This window comes from Lolium rigidum, chromosome 5 (genome assembly GCF_022539505.1).
Source record: "Lolium rigidum isolate FL_2022 chromosome 5, APGP_CSIRO_Lrig_0.1, whole genome shotgun sequence".
Taxonomy (NCBI): domain Eukaryota; kingdom Viridiplantae; phylum Streptophyta; class Magnoliopsida; order Poales; family Poaceae; genus Lolium; species Lolium rigidum.
The window spans coordinates 184,706,710-184,724,155 of NC_061512.1; the positions used below are offsets into that span (position 1 = coordinate 184,706,710).

At 42.1% G+C, this 17,446-nt stretch overlaps 1 protein-coding gene and 1 long non-coding RNA gene across 7 annotated transcripts; both read right to left on the reverse strand.

The window, feature by feature from the left end:
• Nucleotides 1–4,382: 4,382 nt before the first annotated feature.
• Nucleotides 4,383–7,271, reverse strand: LOC124658422. 5 transcript variants are annotated; one of them, XR_006989185.1, is made up of 7 exons: nucleotides 7,153–7,268; nucleotides 6,892–7,004; nucleotides 6,619–6,746; nucleotides 5,889–5,949; nucleotides 5,571–5,617; nucleotides 4,999–5,130; nucleotides 4,383–4,923 (listed from the first exon to the last, which is right to left on the reverse strand). XR_006989185.1 is itself a non-coding variant. In XM_047196756.1 (6 exons), the coding sequence occupies exons 3-6, from the start codon at nucleotides 6,674–6,676 to the stop codon at nucleotides 4,869–4,871; spliced, it is 276 nt and encodes a 91-aa protein (XP_047052712.1). In that variant the 5' UTR covers nucleotides 6,677–6,746; nucleotides 6,892–7,004; nucleotides 7,153–7,271; the 3' UTR covers nucleotides 4,383–4,868. The 5 variants fall into 5 exon arrangements, 4 of the variants coding, with proteins under 4 accessions (XP_047052712.1, XP_047052710.1, XP_047052711.1 ...); XM_047196756.1 differs by lacking the exon at nucleotides 5,889–5,949 and having other exon boundaries at nucleotides 5,015–5,130; nucleotides 7,153–7,271; XM_047196754.1 differs by lacking the exon at nucleotides 5,889–5,949 and having other exon boundaries at nucleotides 4,383–4,934; nucleotides 5,015–5,130; nucleotides 7,153–7,271.
• A 143-nt stretch (nucleotides 7,272–7,414) lies between these two features.
• LOC124653675 lies at nucleotides 7,415–16,803 on the reverse strand. 2 transcript variants are annotated; one of them, XR_006987993.1, is made up of 10 exons: nucleotides 16,429–16,803; nucleotides 16,179–16,253; nucleotides 15,832–16,047; nucleotides 15,016–15,284; nucleotides 13,836–13,969; nucleotides 13,525–13,726; nucleotides 13,054–13,438; nucleotides 12,637–12,771; nucleotides 8,392–8,511; nucleotides 7,415–7,616 (listed from the first exon to the last, which is right to left on the reverse strand). It is a non-coding gene; the product is annotated as an uncharacterized LOC124653675 (long non-coding RNA). The 2 variants fall into 2 exon arrangements; XR_006987994.1 differs by lacking the exons at nucleotides 15,832–16,047; nucleotides 16,179–16,253 and having other exon boundaries at nucleotides 7,417–7,616; nucleotides 16,429–16,801.
• Between the last annotated feature and the right edge of the window lie 643 nt (nucleotides 16,804–17,446).

The following is a 17,446-nucleotide window of genomic DNA, read 5'->3' on the forward strand; positions in this document are numbered from 1 at the left end:
GCCGCCAGTGCGCGCGCAGAACAGGCAGCGCCGCCATTGATGGCGAAGGCTGCGGCGCAGACGCGGAAGCGCTGACCGCCGAAGCGATGCCCTCGATGCAGACCCGCTGCCAGGCGGACCCGGTGGGACGCGAGCGGACATTTTGCGCGTCCGCGCAGCGTCCGCAGAGACACAAACCTGCCGCAAATATGCGGCAGGTTTGCATCTCTGCGGACGGCCCGATCACTTTGTGTCGCGCCGCTGGAGAGGGTGTCAGACGCATTTTCGGTCAAGACGGACGCAAACGGTCGCTCAGCGTCACGCCGCTGGAGATGCCCTTACAAAAATGACTGGCAATGTGTGATTAGGCCTAGATCTTTACCTTAAAGAAAAATAGTGAAGGGCGTGTGTCATACCCGGGGTGTCCTACGTGGGAAGCTCTTTTCCTTGGGTTTTAATTGTTTATTCAGTCTTTTTTTCTTTGCATATTCTTTATGTAATAATGTGGGTGTATATAGTTCATAAGAAGTTTTTAGGACCTAGTTACAACTAAAATATACACCATATGCATCGTCATAACCAGCATCATCATCACCGTCATGTACAACACCTCCAGGACCGAAGAAACCAAAGCTCTAGTCGCAAAACTTGGCAAAGTAAGTTGAGGATCCTTTGCGGCTCATGCATGCCATTGATGCTGGTGTCCTGTGCCTTGTTGTTGACGAGGTGGCTGAAATACGCGCTCCTCTGTGAAGCCGACAATCTCCATCACTGCCAGTCGGCTTGTTGTCCCTAATGGCATGTGCAACGTCCTTCACGGCGTCGGTCATGCTGGTGAAGGCGTGGATCTCATCGTCAGCTAGAATGTCCCTCTAGCAAAATAGAGATGATCTACAACATGCTTCATCTACACAACATACACAATGGTCCACACACCGACAACGGTCTGCAAGATCTAGCTTAAGACACAAATTCTACCGTAGTAAGATTGCAGAACAAGTTTGAAATACAGATCAAGTCTATGAATCAAGATTAAAACTACACAACAAGGTTATGAATCAAACGAAAAACTACACTAGGCATCGTCGGTCAAGATCTACCATAACAACACTGCGCATCTATGAAACCTAGTCAGAGGTGTCGTTACTTACAGTCATCGTCGATGCAGGTGGACGACAAAGCTAACTGCATTAAGTAGAGGACGTAGTTTTCTTGACACTAATGTTATCGGCTTATCGCCGTCTCTGCTGCCACCGGAGATGAGGGAGCTTCTTACCTAATGTGGGGCGCCCAGGGAAGAGACCCGATTGTGGGGGTGGCGGGTGGTGGTTTGAGTTTCAGCGGTGAGCGGGGATGGTAGAAATAGGTTAGATTTTTGCAGGAGGTGACCGAATATCTCACACCCCTTTTACAATGCACTGCAAAAGCTCGCGCTATGGCTAGATGCGCTCGTGCGGGGAGCTACTTTTTTTTGGGAGTCCATGTACTACTTTAATTTTGGCGTCCGTCCAGTTTTGTGCGTTCACATTTTCACTAGAAAAAATAATCTGTGCAACCATTTAAGACATAAGAAAAATCTTAGTAGTAGCAATTTACGTGTAACTGGAAAAGACTTAGTTGCAACCCACATGTAAGTGCAAATTCTTAGTTACGACCCATGTGTAACTGGAAAAATCTCAGTTGCAACCCACATGTATGTGGAAATTCTTAGTTGCAACATATGCTCAACTGGAAAAATCCCAGTTGCAACGCTCATGCAATTGGAAAAATAATCATTTGCAACCCACATAAGTGGAAATTCTTAGTTGCGACGCACACGGAAAAATCTCAGTTGCAACCCACATGTATGTGGAAATTCTTAGTTGCAGCATATGCGCAACTAGAAAATTCCTAGTTGCAACGCTCATGCAATTGGAAAAAAATTAGTTGCAGCCCACATGTAACCGAAAAAATCTCAGTTGCAACTCACATGCAACCAGAAATATGTCGTTTGCAACACACGCGCAACTGGAATGCGCGGTAAGAGGTTCCATGGGAGAGAGAAAGACGCCTTGTAGATAGGAACCATCACCACGATCCCACTCCACAAAGCCCACTCCGCGAGTCCCGCGAAAAACAAGTCAGCCCGCTTACGCGTCGGGCCAACAACAACACAAACACACACAAACAACACAAAAGTCAGAACACGAATCTACAAGCACAAAATACGAATCTCCAAGCGCTCGACTTCAACTTATTAAGTATGAAACGCTTGATTTCCAGCAAATCCTTTTTTTCCGCATGCACGGGGGAATGGCACTTTCTCGGTAGCTTGTATGTATAATGCTTTTATTCAACCCGATGTTCCAGTTGATCATAATAAGAAAATTTGGAAAATGAAGATCCCACTTAAAACTAAAGTGTTTGCGTGGTATCTTCGTAGAGAAGTAATTCTTACCAAGGACAACCTTGCAAAACGCAATTGGCAAGGAAGTAAGAAGTGCGTATTCTATCATCACGATAAGACTATTAAACACTTATTTTTTCAATGCAAATTTGCAAGATCTATATGGTCAGTCATCCAGATAGGTTCTACCTTATATCTACCATGGAGCATTACGAATTTATTCGGCAATTGGCTTAATGGTGTTGATCCTAGGTTCAAGCGACTTATTAGGGTGGGAGCGATTGCCATTATATGGTCGCTATGGCTATGTAGAAATGACAAGGTTTTTAATAATAAAAATTATTCTCTTATGCAGGTCATCTACCGGTGTATAGCTACGCTCCGTTTGTGGTTACAACTACAGCGTGTGGAGCATCACGACCTATTTATGGAGGTGTCTACACGGTTGGAGGACACGGCGAGGGATATTTTTCCCAACATGAATGGCAGCGTGATTTGTGGATCGACCTTCCTTCGTCTTAGACTCATTTTTGTTTTGTAATAGCTGAGACATATTGTTTTCCTTTTTAGTGCTATCTTGTGGATTATTGCGGCTGTGTGCATCCTAACTATGCAAAGGCCGGATGTATTACTTTATTTTGAGTAATAAAGCGTCCTTTATCGAAAAAAACGGAGGAGGGCACGGCGAGATGATTCCCTGAAAACGGTCAAATCAGCTGTTGTCCCTAGGCTGGCTGCTACCGAGGGAAGGAAGATTAGGATAAATTACATGAAGTGCAATACCAAAAAATTGGAATTATTTTCATATAAAAAAGGGAATTATTCAGGAATCTCTTTATCCTCCTATAAGGAAATCTCACACAGTTTGCTTTGGCACAGCCCAACCTTAGAGCATCTCTAGTAGAACCCGAAAAAACGCGAACTGAAAAAGTGGAGTTCAGTTCACCGAAAACGTAAGTTCTATCGATTTTCGCAGTGACGCAGAATAGAAACCGTAGCGCCGGAAAATCAAATCTGATCTCGGGTGCATATGCACCCGGTATGTATAAAACATATTTCCAAACCGTAAAAAATTTAGGAAAAAAATTTAGCATGTAGAGGGACATGTTCTATGTGTGCACGTAAATTTTCACCTAAAACCAACATTTTTTGTACCCTGTGTAAAAAAGGCAAATAATGCCTCAAAAAATAGACTATTTTAGCACCTAAGATTTGTCTTTTTTGCACAAGGCATGAAACATATCGGTTTTTGCTGAAACAACTTTGTAAGCATGAAACATGTCAAGGTATACACAAAGAATTTTTATTTGTATTTTTCTAACATTTTTAAATATATTTAATATGCGTTTCAAATAAAGGGTGCATATGCACCCGGGTGTAGAAACACCCTGTCCCCGTAGCGCGGGTAAATTAGGCGATGATCATAGTTCGACATGACATAGATGCTCCGATTGAGCATCGATACTTACATAGTTCGACAAATTGAACCTAAATTAGTGGTACACCGGCAAGCGCTACCTAGCTAAAGCAAAATGCGGCCTATAATAACCTATGGCGCGCGGCGGTGTCGGCTAGACTGGCCGGACGAGGAGCCCTCGCCAGCGTTGCCGTAGCGCGCGAGCTTCCCTGGGGGCGTGAACCCCCAGTTCGTCCACCGGCGCGCGCTGCGCTTGCGCGCGCCCTCGCTCCGATTCCACTTGCGCTGCTCCACATCGCTATGGAAGACAGGCGTGGCGGCGGGAGGCGAGCTGGATTGCTTGCCGAAAATGGTGAGTGATGGCGGCGAAGGGAGAGGAACGATGGAGGGGAGTAGGGTTTGCGAACCAAACTCCCCTTCGCGAACCCTTTTAATACGTGGCGTGCAGGGAGTTTATCGGGGGCCTGAACTTCTTTTACGGACCAGCCCATGTTTTCGGGTTTCATTTCGCGACTGATTCGGCCCGAACCCGTAAATTCGCCAGAAAAGTTCAATTCCGACGGAATTTACGAGCTTACATGCGGTCATCCAAACAGTCCGTTTTAGTCTCCGTGGGAGCAGGTTGAGCCTCCCGCAAGCTACGAAACACGTCCTACCAGTTTACTTTTTGTGTTCCCACAATCCCACCTGCGTATCTACCTGCATACACGACTCTTATGCGGTGTATCTAACTAATTCAACAAGGATGCAACTTCTTTAGGCTACTTGGAACCTGGTTTTCACTCTAAAATTAGCCCGTCTCTTCTTAAGAAAAACAGTACAAACACATACTCCTCCTGGCCTCTAGACCTGGGCGCTGCTTCTCCCCCTCCCCAGGTCGCTCATCCTGGCCTCCCAGACCTGGGCGCTGCTTCTCCCCAGGTTATCGCTGCCCTCATCCCTTGGTCCCCTCGATCCCCAGGTCGCCAGGATCCCCAGAACGCGCAGATCCGCTCGATCCTCTTCCTCGCTGCCCAGGACGCCCGGATCGCCTCGATCTCCAGCACGCACAGCTCCGCTCCAGTTGCTCCAGGCTCCTGCCGCTGACTAATTGTTGCTGCTCGCCTCCGCCATGTTCGTCTCCGGCTCCAGCCAAACAACCCTGCAACATCACTGAAAAAACAATATAAGTGGCCTGCAATCAATGGAGTACACCATGGCAGCATTTATGTTCGACCTCAATTGCACTCCACCTTTGTTGGATCTCAATTGCACTCCACCAGTCAGCTGCACTCCACCTACAGGAGGTTATGCTCCAGACCAGGATGCAGGTTTCCCATTGGTTATCGCTACCTTTGTTCTTCAATTTCTGTCCAAAGCACCAAAAAAGTTTAAGCAAAATCAAGTGTTACAGTTGTTTGCTATCTGCTATCTGCTGGTTTTCTTTTCTTATTACTGGAGTAGTAACAAAGTCATAGGAATCTATGCTCACTGCTATCTGCTCTCAGTTCATTTTCTTACTGCACATTAGAGCATGCATCATACACAAGCACTTACAGTGAACATTCAGCACCACATAGTATAGAGCATAACACTAGTCACACAGATGCAAAGCAAAATTACAACAGCCCCAAAGTTGAGAATATATATTTACCGCATTTTCAGAATATGTGGTATGCACATACATAACCAGTCACACAGATGTAAAAGAAATACTAAACCAAAATGTTACTACCAAATATTGAATGTTAACAACTCTACGAGCAGATCAAAGAAGAACCAGTCCCCTCTCTCAAGAACTAGCCGTACCTGTACAAGAAGAATGGAGATCTTGCTGGCGACAAATGAGCCAAAAACTGCACAGGAAAAGAAAACAAAAATTATCTACAGCAGTGCATGGCTTGTCTCACATTAAAGGACAAGGGTAGCTAACTCATGGTACTGGAGTACATCTACTTGTCTGAAACCCTACTGCTAGCCTCTTTGCTTGTTCATGAATTTGGATTTAAAAAGGTTCAGTTTAGCGACCAACAAGAATGGCCTTGAGTTAGCTTTGCAAGCAAGCAAGAATACACATCCAAAGCAAAGCAAAATACAACAGCCCCAAAGTTGAGAATATATGTTTACCGCATTTTCAGAATATGTGGGATGCACATACATAACCAGTCAGTACATGGGCTTTCTAAACCTGAAGATAATGAACATAAGCTACATCAGTACCTGGAATTGATGGACAAGTGTAGTTAATTTGTGGTAGTGGAGTATGTCTACTTCTCTGAATCTACTACTTGCCTCTTTTTTTGTTGATGTAAGTTCAAATTAAAAAGGTCCAGTGTCGACTGAAGATGAATTTCATATTACTAGACTTCAATAGTTATTAGCAGGAATAGTGGAAGTAGACATAACCAGATATGAACTCAACAGAGATGTAAAATTTCAGGTGGTGGTGTTGTTATAACAGGAATTGATCAAATTCCCATTCACAGATCAAAGATAAGAGGTTTATTCAGACCATGCTAATGGATGTCTAAACAGAATATTGTTTATCCAGGAAATCATTCAGCTTAGCATTAATACTTCAATACATATTGTTTATCTTGCTGTGACTGAGTATTGACTCGGATGACACACGTACTGGTGGCCTGGTGCTAAATTGACTATATGGTCAGAATAAAACTACTGCTACTGTATTGTTGTTTTTACAATGATTTAATTAAGGTAAGTCGCCATCAGGATACATCAAATCGCGATTAAGTGCTTACAGCAGATGTGCCCTTGGCTACTGTTCATTAACATGAACTATCTGTTCTTTTAGTAACACAAACATGAATTGATCAGGGTGGAGATGAATCTTTACCTTTAATTCCACCAGCAACTGCCCTTTGATAAACACCAGCAACTAATGTTGTCTCCATCTATCTTGAGCATAATTACTGTCTTATCCGAGTTGTCCAGGCCACTGTAAAGTTTGCATGAGTGAAAGACCTACATGGAAACATCAATGCTATCAGCAATGTTATGTACCAGTAACTATAGTGTATCAGTATCGGATGGATATGGCCATGCATTCCAGAAATACAGATATATTTGATCATGGTAAATGAGCAGTACTATGCCGTAGTTATCTTACCTAGAGTTTAATAATTTCATCATTTGCATCCACAACCACATTTTCCTGGTTAGGAATGACATCAAGAACAGCAAATTCCCAAGAACAGGCAGGTACACCACTCCTTCCTTTTCCTGTACACAAAACAGAGGAAATAAGAATGAATTGTCTTGCTAATGTTGACAGCTTATACTCTGAAACGAGATACTGAAGGCAACATTGGAGTAATGCCCATACTCTATAAAGTACAGAAGCAGTGTTATCCTTTGATTACTGTCGTACCTTTGATTAGAAGCAAAGTGCCCTAAGCACCGAGCATGGTTACGATTGGAGCTCCGCATCAATCTGGCATGCTTGGACATGGGAGCCGCTGCTACCGTCGCCCCAGAGGTCCCACTACGTCGCGCTGAACCACCACCACCACCTCGTCCAGCCGCCGCTCTCGTTGGCGGAGCCGCCGCATCCGCTGGAGGCGCTGCCGCAGGGCCCGCAGCTGGTCAGCGAGCCGCAACTGGACGGGGCCATCTCCTGGGGCCACGCCAGCAGCAGCTTCGTCGTCCGGGACCCCTCCACCTTTCACGCGCGACAACTTCTCCAGCTTCGTCAGGCAGCTCAACAGCTCAGACTGAATCTCGATAAAAGAGCCTCTCATTCTTCACTTGTTGCACTCTCTAGTTCAGAAGCTCATCATCAGTCTCTTTGCCTACTACCTAGACTTCTAGATATGTGTATGCTCAAACCTGATCCTAGAAATACAATGGCCCACTTAGGCCCCTATTCATACAACCAAATCAAATAAAAAGCCAAGCATGCCATGTATACAGCGCTCAACAAAGCAGTCATAAACTCCCTGGAATAATTTTCTATCGCATTTTCAGAGATGTGCCTGGAGACTTGTAGGTACATCCATCAACAAAAGAGAGTTATCCAGTAGTTAGTGTCCTTGAGTAAATTCATATGTCATAGCTATATGCTTGTACACCTCTACTGCATTTCTACCTAGATATGCAGTAAATAAGTATACAATGGCTTTGATTTGGTTTCTAACTTCCATGATCAAAGGCGTGAACTTACATTAACTATATGGTATGATTTTACATGTTGCCTTTCTCTTTTCAATCCAAAATTATTATTTCATTGCTATCCTCTCTAGAGTTTGACACCCAAAGTTAATAGATCAGCATTATTCTTAAATATCAAAAGTTCATAGACTGAACTTTGCTAGCACGGATATAGCAAAGCACATGAGATTTAATGCCTAATAAATAGCACAAGCTATGTAGCCCAGGTCACCTACTGTTTAGAGAAACTGTTGCCTAACTGGGTTGCAGGCACAATGAAAAAATGAGTACTTCCTGATCATGAGCAAAATAGCAAATAGAAGATATTATTTGTCTTAATCCGCCCCATCACACAGGAGTAATCCTCAAACTTGTAAAGTGGGGAAGGACCATGGAGAAGGGGAATATAAGCTAAGAAGCAGAACGTAAAGCAAGCAAGGGCCAAAAGAAAAGCACGTACCTGAATTCACAGGTAGTGAGAATGGCTAGAGAACCTAGCGGATCACCAGGCAGAACAAGGAATAACCAATACGAAAACTTGTCACCTTCAGGGGAATCATCTCCTTTCATAGCTAAACACCTGAAAAAGACCATACAAACTGAGATCTGCAACTAAACCAATAGCACCAACTTACCTCCACTCTATCAGAGCAATATTTTTACCTGCTATACACAACACATATGGCATGTAGAACAGTGTTGATTGATTAGTTGTTAGGAAACAGAAATATTAAATGCCCCCTCAATCTGTGTAACACAACATGCTCAGTAGCTGGCACTTATAACATGAAATTTTGTAACGAATTTATAGTAGACTAAGTTGGCTCTCTATGAACGCTTGTGGTAATCAAGGGTACTAAACAATGTCAAAGAGACATGTATACATTTCTCAAAAAAAAATCACAGACGGTCAAATGGCTACAATGTAAGTAGCAAGTGCAAATCTCTATAACTCACCATTTCTTTTGCAAAAAAGATCCAATATTAACTGAATCACCACTAACATCTACAACACTGCAAACAGATAAACGCTAAAATGTCCCAAAAAGCTGAAAAATCCAATAAATTAGGATCTGATATTACCAGAGGGAGCTTGTGCAAATGCACCTACATAATGTAAGCCAATAAACTGTATCTGCATGGATAAAATGCAGAGAGATGGCTTGCAAATAGTTCTATTTTTAAGACAGACAAACAGAGTAGAAACTCAATCAGCCTAATTTCATTGTGTACAAGAAACGGGAGATCTCTCTAGGGAACCAGAACACGTACTACTGCTTCTCTGTCAAGGGCGCGACAACAGAAAAAAACATATGGCTGGACCAAATTATGTTATATAAAAGCATCTCTTCTCCAATTCCATTTTCAATTACAATGATGATACATATATAATGCCACAATCTTTTTTACTATGGTTCGGCCACACTGTAACATAAAAAGTCCGCACTACTCCTATAGTCCTATTTCCTTGAAGTAAATAAACTACTCGTAAATTGACACATGTTCTGGCCCTGGTGGTTCTTACCATCATTTCTTCCTTAAAAAAATGATATCAATTAAATTGGTTATCGTTCATAGTTTATTGGGTAGAAAGTTCCATTCAGCTACAAGAGCACTAATCCCTTATACAAATAAAGTGCATCTTTCAGTAAAAACATACACTTGGTATTTGTAATGTCCACAATACGATGCCCAAAAGATGGCAAGGCAAGTAAGCATTAAACAAAATAAACGGAGAGCCACACATTTAAGTACACTTCATCACACATTAAAACAAACGATATCAATTAAGTTGCATTATTCGGTGCTATACCGATAGCCGTGGAAAAAAATTATCAATAAAATCACAAGGATATCGGCATATCGCAATGAAGGAAAATATGAGTTGGCATTTCTGTAATTTTATACGCATCCACACATGAACTTCAAAACCATAATAAACAGAGGGGTAATACATTGAAGATCTTTCTCAAGTTAAGATGCATTAACATGAATCACTAACAGAGGGGTCATACAGAGGGGTATCTGTCAGATTTAAAAAATTACTTCAGGGGTTGATACTTGATATTGGCACCCAAAAAAACTATTGATGAATATAACACTGCAATTGAAACTTGTAGCTCAGTATGGTTTCTTTAATTAAGACATAACATAGAGCATTAAAAAAATGACACATCTCACTATCTGACAGACCCTGAGAGGCCCTGAAGAGGATACTGCTGTGAACAAAAGTAGTTCACTGTTTGCAACAATATAAAATTATGGCGTGTACCAAGGCTCCCTCTCACTTCCAATTTCTCCGTATCCCTATGGTGTCGAGATCAATAGGGACTGTCCTATGTAGCATAGCAAACAGTTCTAACATTAAAGCAATGCAAACAAAGTAATAAAATACAGAGGGATGAACCATAGTACTCCCTCCGTCACATGAAATATGTTTTGAGATTTGTCTAAATTTAGATGTTTCTAGACACCAAGTAGTATCTAGATACATCCACATTTTAACAAACCTCCAACATGTTTCATGTGACGGATGGAGTACTATTTATCATCAGGCAAAAGCAATAATAATGCAATTCACACAATAGCGATGTGGTGAGCAACTGCACCGTGCAGCATGACCACATAAGGAATCTCATAGTAAGAGTAAGTAATAAGATACAGATACGAACAACATTGATTAGTCCATTTTTGTGAGCTCCTAAGCCTCCTCGTACCATACAGAACCCTAGTGTAATCAGTGGCTTGTTGGGGGGAAATACCTAGTAATATAATATAGAGCATGGTAGCTGTCTAGTTTGAATATACTAAGCGTATATGTTTGCAGAATCACCAAAAGCTTAATCATCTTAACAACAATATAAAATCCTATCACCATACATTAGGAACAAATAAAGTTCAGTCTATGAATCTGTAGCTTGAGATAGAAGAGCTGTCGCAAAGGTTCGAACACAAGACTGCAACCAAGAGTACCGTGGGAAAAAAATTGAGAACGTCTCTAGGCAGTAGCAATACCATTGACCGTGATGATAAAAAATGCATGCCAAAATGGTGGTATATCTTTTGGGGGAAGCAGGAACAGAGGTCTAAGATCTACCTTCCTTCACCACCAATATGCGCGAAACACATGAATCATAAATATTACGGTGATTCCAACAAGCATAGCAACTTTTGTCTCACCCGAGAGGAAAAATAAGAGAGATAGACATTCCTCATGACAGTGAATACGAAAAGCAAGGTTTAGGATTTAGATCCGGTTTTCACATGGATAAATCAGTGGGTAAACACTCTTTAAACTAAAAAATATACTGTTAAAGAAACAACTCCACGCATATAAAAGACACGGTTAGGTGACAAATTAATTCAACAATAATGTTGAAGCGAAATAACTATCATTATTATAATTGTCGCACAAGAGGCTTATACATGTATTGTTCCCACAGTGACACAATACCACATTCTTAACAACAGGGTCATAGCGGTAGTGATAATGCAACATGAGAACAAAGCTAGCCCTCACAACCACAAATCCGTAATATTATCATCTGCAAGAATTTAAGTACAGCGGTAATCTTATCATCTGCAAGAATTTAAGTACAGCGGTAATCTTATCATCTGCAAGAATTTAAGTATAGCAGTAATCTTCTTACCATCTGCAAGAAGGTAAGTATAGCAACGATAATGAGCTAACCGAACCATTATCATTTGGAGAAGAAAATCAAACAGCAGTGATGACGCATGTATCTAGTGATGAAAGCAGACATGGCCTTTTGATAGGCCCTTATGTACCAGAACCAGCAGCACCACTTTTCGATCATTAGGATCAGTTGGGTTAGTCTCCAGCTTGCGCAAAAGGCACAAAAAAAAGTTGCACTGCCAGTGGAACCTCAATCGGGTTTGGGTACCAAGTAGGAACAACATGCTATAACATCGAAGTTATACAGAAATAGGTAACCACTAATACGTAGGCAACATACTGTAATAGGCATCTGCCACTGCTAAACTATTGCTCCACTATAGCTTATTTACTCCTTCATCTTTTTTTTTACATACTCCAGGTGCTAGATGACTAAAACACATATCAGTTTGCATGAACAAAATAAAATCATATTCCCAGTCACTAGTGAGGTGCATACTGTACACAATATTTTCACTGCGTATGTATAGGTAAGCTAGCACCACAGTTCTCAGTATCAGCATATGAATTGAGCAAGCAATTGACAGTGATGACATTCCAATTGCAAGGAAAAACAAGACCTCTGTAATTTTAGACATGGCATGTGAAAACGCAGACCAGAATGGGAAGGTTAAGCTTAAAGCAACCAATTACTTGGCAAGAAGTAAAAAAAAATGAATCTGTTGTGAAGGAAGCTCCATGGGATTGTCCAATCTGACCATATGGGGGACAAGTATATAAGAAAGAGAATAGTAGATAATGTACCATTTAAACTATCACTTTTACCAAGGCAAAAACTGAAGAGGCCATAACATGAAGTTACTAAATTTAACTCTATCGCTTATCCTAAGGCACCATGACGACTAAAAGAGAATGGGCATGGTCCAGATTTCAGAGAAGCTAAACTGAGATCTTATATTCCAATCACACCAAAAGAACAAGAGAAATAAAGGCACATGCTCAGTTTTGCAGAAGCCACTTCCATGAACATAGGTACACAAAAGATGGTTCGTAATCGAGGGAGCAAACCTATAGCAGAGATAATTTGTCATGTATCTCAGTGAAGTTGCCAGCCTATTGATAAATTGGGCGAGGAGGAACAACCAATATCTTTAGTGAATTCAAGAATCCATCTGCGGTATTGCGGTAGCTTCTCAGCTATATCTGGCATGGAATTAGACATATGAACTCATCAAGTGTTAGTATAAATATGAGCAAAAGCCAAATCAATCTACAAAATGAACAACAAGAATTGCCAATTATCAAAGGCAGGACAACAATTCGAAAACCCTAACATCTACAACCAATATAGCTCTATCCTATGAACTCAACAACTGATGTGCTTTCATTGGACCTGGAATCATACAACATCCCCACCCTTCTCTTCCTATATAAACCACTATTCTTTCTCTTACAGAAAAACAAATCTGTAGATATGAATAGCACCTTGCTGCCTTGGTGGTGCTTGATGGGAGGGAGACATGATGGCGCTTGATACTTTGCAGGAGGACGCAACTTAGTTGATGTGGTAGTCAACCTAGAACAGCAACAACCAGACCCCCAAAACAATCGGCCCTTCCAGCTTGCTCCCTTACGCGCCAGACTCCACCTGGTCCTTCCGCTGAAGCCGCCCCCCTCCTTCTCACGAGGTGCAAAAAATAGACCAGGAAGAATGTGTGAGAGAGGGAATGGTGCTGGGCTGGTGGGAGAGAGAAGAGGACGAGGCAACGAACCGCTACAGCCGCCGTTTTCCGCCAGCCGCTGCAGCAATCGTCGACCTCAATCCCACCGCACATCTGCACGGCCGCCTACCGCGCCACGGTTAAATCACCTGCAACAGAACACATTATAAATCACCCATAATAATAACGGTGTATATAAACCTCTGAAAATGCCCAAATAATCTTAGAAGCTCACCCAATGTACCCTGCCAGGCTTGAAAAATAATACTATATTAGCCAAGGAAATTTCACCAATCTTTTTGCCTTTGTGTGCCGTGTGCATCAAGGCTGGCAGGGCGTTAGTTCACAACTACCTGACCATCCCAAGGCCTTGCACACTAAGTTTCGACGTCTGAAGGTTTGTTGGCGCCCTTCAGCTCCTGCAATTTCTTGTTCATCTGCATGCCCAACAGGAAGTGATTAACGTCTAACTTCAGCAGATTACATACTACATGACAATTAACAAAATATGGTAAAAACGGTCAATTTATATAAGTGGGGTAGAACCTATAGCTGGAGCTGGTCCTGGACAACTTGCTTAGCAAGTGCGCATATCAGTTCAGGGTCAATTTTGGATTGTCGACGAGTGTCTAAGTCTAAATGTGATGCTTCTGGCCTAGAAGCGTTCTATAACCATTGCCCTGTAAAGATGAAAGACGTTGGTTCGGCATGATCTCTGTATATAGAATATTTGTCTAATGACAAGTAACTTGCATCTAATTTAAACATGGCTTAGTTAATGAAAGTGGACTGCCATACTCCACATGAGAATAGTTGATTATCTTAAAGTTGCATACATCATATACTACACCCTGCTGCAATGCATCAATGCATACATAACTAAGAAACTTGAAGCAAACCAAAGCGATTAGAACACACTCAAACTGAAACTCTAAAAACTTCACCACACCCTACAATATTTCCGGTACAAATTCCTCAGGACCTTAGCCATACATGTTGCATAAGACAGATGCACTGCATACAAACACAAGCATTCACAGTTGAAAAAACATGTGTATCCCACAAATCTAAAATGCGGCAGACCACTTCCATAACAAAACAATTAGTAAATTCTATCAGATGACTGCAGGAGATTGTAAAACCGCTTGTACCATCCTCATTTTCAATCAACATGCGAAGAGATTTTAGAGAGCATACGCGACACAACCACACAAAGCTGGCCATGTGTAAACATATGACCTTTTTACTTCTACCAGATGACATGTGTAGCAGTGCATCAACACCAAAAGTAAAATTAGAATCAACTTGATTTTCTTGCCTCTAAATATTAAGTACATATCAGTGACTTGTGAAACATGCGAAATATCAAATGCATAATATTTAACAGATAAGAGAGCTCATCAACCCCCATAGAACTAAATTAGTCTCATGACCAACGGGGTACGCAGTATAATTGGCAGGAAAAGCAGTGGCATGAATAATACAACTAAAGATCTAAAACAATAATGCTTCTAGCTAGGTAAGAACCTGAGAAAACAACTGAAGACAAAAGTATAATTATGTGGAACAGCCACAGGCTGACAGATGGAAAACTAACCACATTCTGAAATATATCCTCTTGGTGCTAGAACATAAAAGCGGAATAGAATAATTCTGAAGATCCACTGATTTTCTAGAGCATAAAAGCGGAATAGAACAATTGATGAAAAGGTTTAGTAAAGCATACCCCAAAAGCTATCTTCTTATGCACCACTATCTTGGTGTAATTGCCAATTTCATCAGTGACTCCTTGACAAATGATGGGTAGAAATGGCTGAGTGCCCTCATTCGAAAAGGCTTCAGAGAAAAGCCTTCTTTGCAATGTGTCACTAGACTCTTTCTCATCCCCAAACAGCAAACCAGCCAGAACAGTTGGAGAGCGATGTACAATCTCATCAATCATCTAAAAAAGCAAAGTCTAGATAACCCACCATGCAATGGAGCTGATATAGCTGCCTGCAATCAAATACGATGGAGATCAATATCGAAGGTAACTAAACGTGTAGTCAGTAGGATGGATACCAACAGCTCTAGTGCTCAAGCACGGACCTTGTTTGAAGGTAACTGAACAACTAACACGACAATGTACACATAATGCTTTGGCATCAGCTGAGTATCACTCTATCAGTCTGTTGTTTATGGAACTAAAAATCTTTTCCCAAAATTCTTTATAACTGGGGACACTTCGAGTGCCACTGTTAATTAACTTGTGTAAATTACTAAGTGTCGGTTAAGGTTATACAGATCATTAGAAAATGATGTCATAAGAGAATGTCGTGGCACAACACAGCAGGTAAGGAATTCCAGGGACCAAGATGAACTTTTGAATCTGTCGAATCTCCTAGACTTACTCTCTTATTGTCTAAAAATATGTTAGCTTCAGATTCATGTTTAAGACTTTCAAAACTTTGTCCATAAAATAGGAAATCTAATTTCAGAATATAGTATATAGATCCACTAAACCAAATAATTTCATTTGACTTGTGATGTATAGTGCTCTCACCATGAGGTTAAGAATGCCAATATGGGCTCGTCACCTCGAAGACTCGAGGGAAGATAAGAGACGCCAAAGAACGCATCATGTGCCCGCCCAACGACGCTTGTATAGTCACAACCGACCACCTAGCCTAGAACTACTCCATCGGCCGCATGCCACAAATGGCCCGAATGCGTTTCCGTCTAGCCTCTTCCCTGGCCTCAAATCCCATTGTCATCCGTTCTTGGTAGAGTCAGCTCCGAACATTACAGAGAGTAAAACTCAGGGCATAATATGTACCATTATCTTAAGGAGAAACCTATTTCTTCACTACAAAATGTATATGAGTGATGGAATAGTTTATCATCAAGTACCTTATACAACGACATAAATAGCTGAGCATAGTGTTTTCTGCTGTCAAATGGCATATATTTCCTTTTAATCATAACCTACTCAGAATAGAATGGAGATTCAGCGAAAACAGGTAGCATTATTAATCTTGATTTCGTATTCGCTAGGGAATGCCTGAATGAGGTACAGGAGCACTGATTTGCAGGATACACGGAAATAAAATATGTAGATCTCACACGTGAGTTGATGTTGAAGCCAGTGAATGTTGCTTACCAATTTACCATCCCTGGACGCAGTTGTCAACCGCAGACGCATGGACGACGGAGACGGCGAGGAGGGCTGGACCCACCATGGTGGCCGCCGTGCCCTTGGCAGCAGCCCATCATGGCGGCATCCCACTCCTCCGCCACCACCATGATGGGCAAGTTGTGCCTCTTCTCCATGCCATCCCTCTCCGCCCAGCCTCGTTGGGCCGCGAGGAGAGCTACGAGCAAGCGCGGGGCCACAGTGAAGTCGGGGACGATGAAGTGTGGCGCTGCTCAGCGCCGGTGTGCGGCGGCGGCTGAGCGGGAGAGGAGGAGACGCGGGAAGGTTTCAAGCGGGGAGGCGGCGCGGATGTTTTTTCCCCTCCGTTGAAGTCTAGGGTTTTCATCGGACATGGCCAGAACCAGAACGCACACACAGACTCGGTTCCTCTGACCCCACTCGTATACGGGCCCAATGATCATTGGCGTCTGTATCCAGGGGAGAGGTAAACAACAAGTGGCTTAAATCTAACGGTGGCTGTCCTGTGAATTGCGGGGTGAAAACCAGTACTGTCACTCGCATCCAAGGCCTATTTATTTATTTAGAGGAGAATAGAACTTTATTCATCAGAAACAACTGATCGAGATACAAAATCCGGTGGATCAATCAGCCAGAAGCGGCGACCAAAAGGCATCGAAACGGCATCCCTAGCAATCAAATGGGCATCTACTCTCATACTAAAACTTAATTAAATAAAAGTTCTTTGATCTACTATCTTTTTCTACTAGAATAGAGCTTTTTTTGGATAAAGGGTGTTTTATTACTTGAAGTATCAAGCATTATACTCAGCCTCTGCATAGCTAAAATGCACACAGTCGTTTAAGAATCCAGTATCCAAACAAAAAGAGTACATAAAGGATAAAAGGAAAAAAAAAATCAACTAGTCAACAGCTCCATTGGCATCTATCCTACGGTTATGCAGCCACCCATGTTGGGTAATAAAATCATTGATCGTATTCTCCAAACGTGTAGACACCTCCATAAA

Coding starts and splice junctions, on each gene's coding strand:
- LOC124658422 (XM_047196754.1), bottom strand. CDS start 6,676: ATGGAGACAACATTAGTTGCTGGTGTTTATCAAAGGGCAGTTGCTGGT. Junction 5,618..6,618: donor AGTTGCTGGTGGAATTAAAG/GTAAAGATTCAT, acceptor TTTCCTGTGCAG/TTTTTGGCTCATTTGTCGCC. Junction 5,131..5,570: donor TCTCCATTCTTCTTGTACAG/GTACGGCTAGTT, acceptor TGCTTTGGACAG/AAATTGAAGAACAAAGGTAG.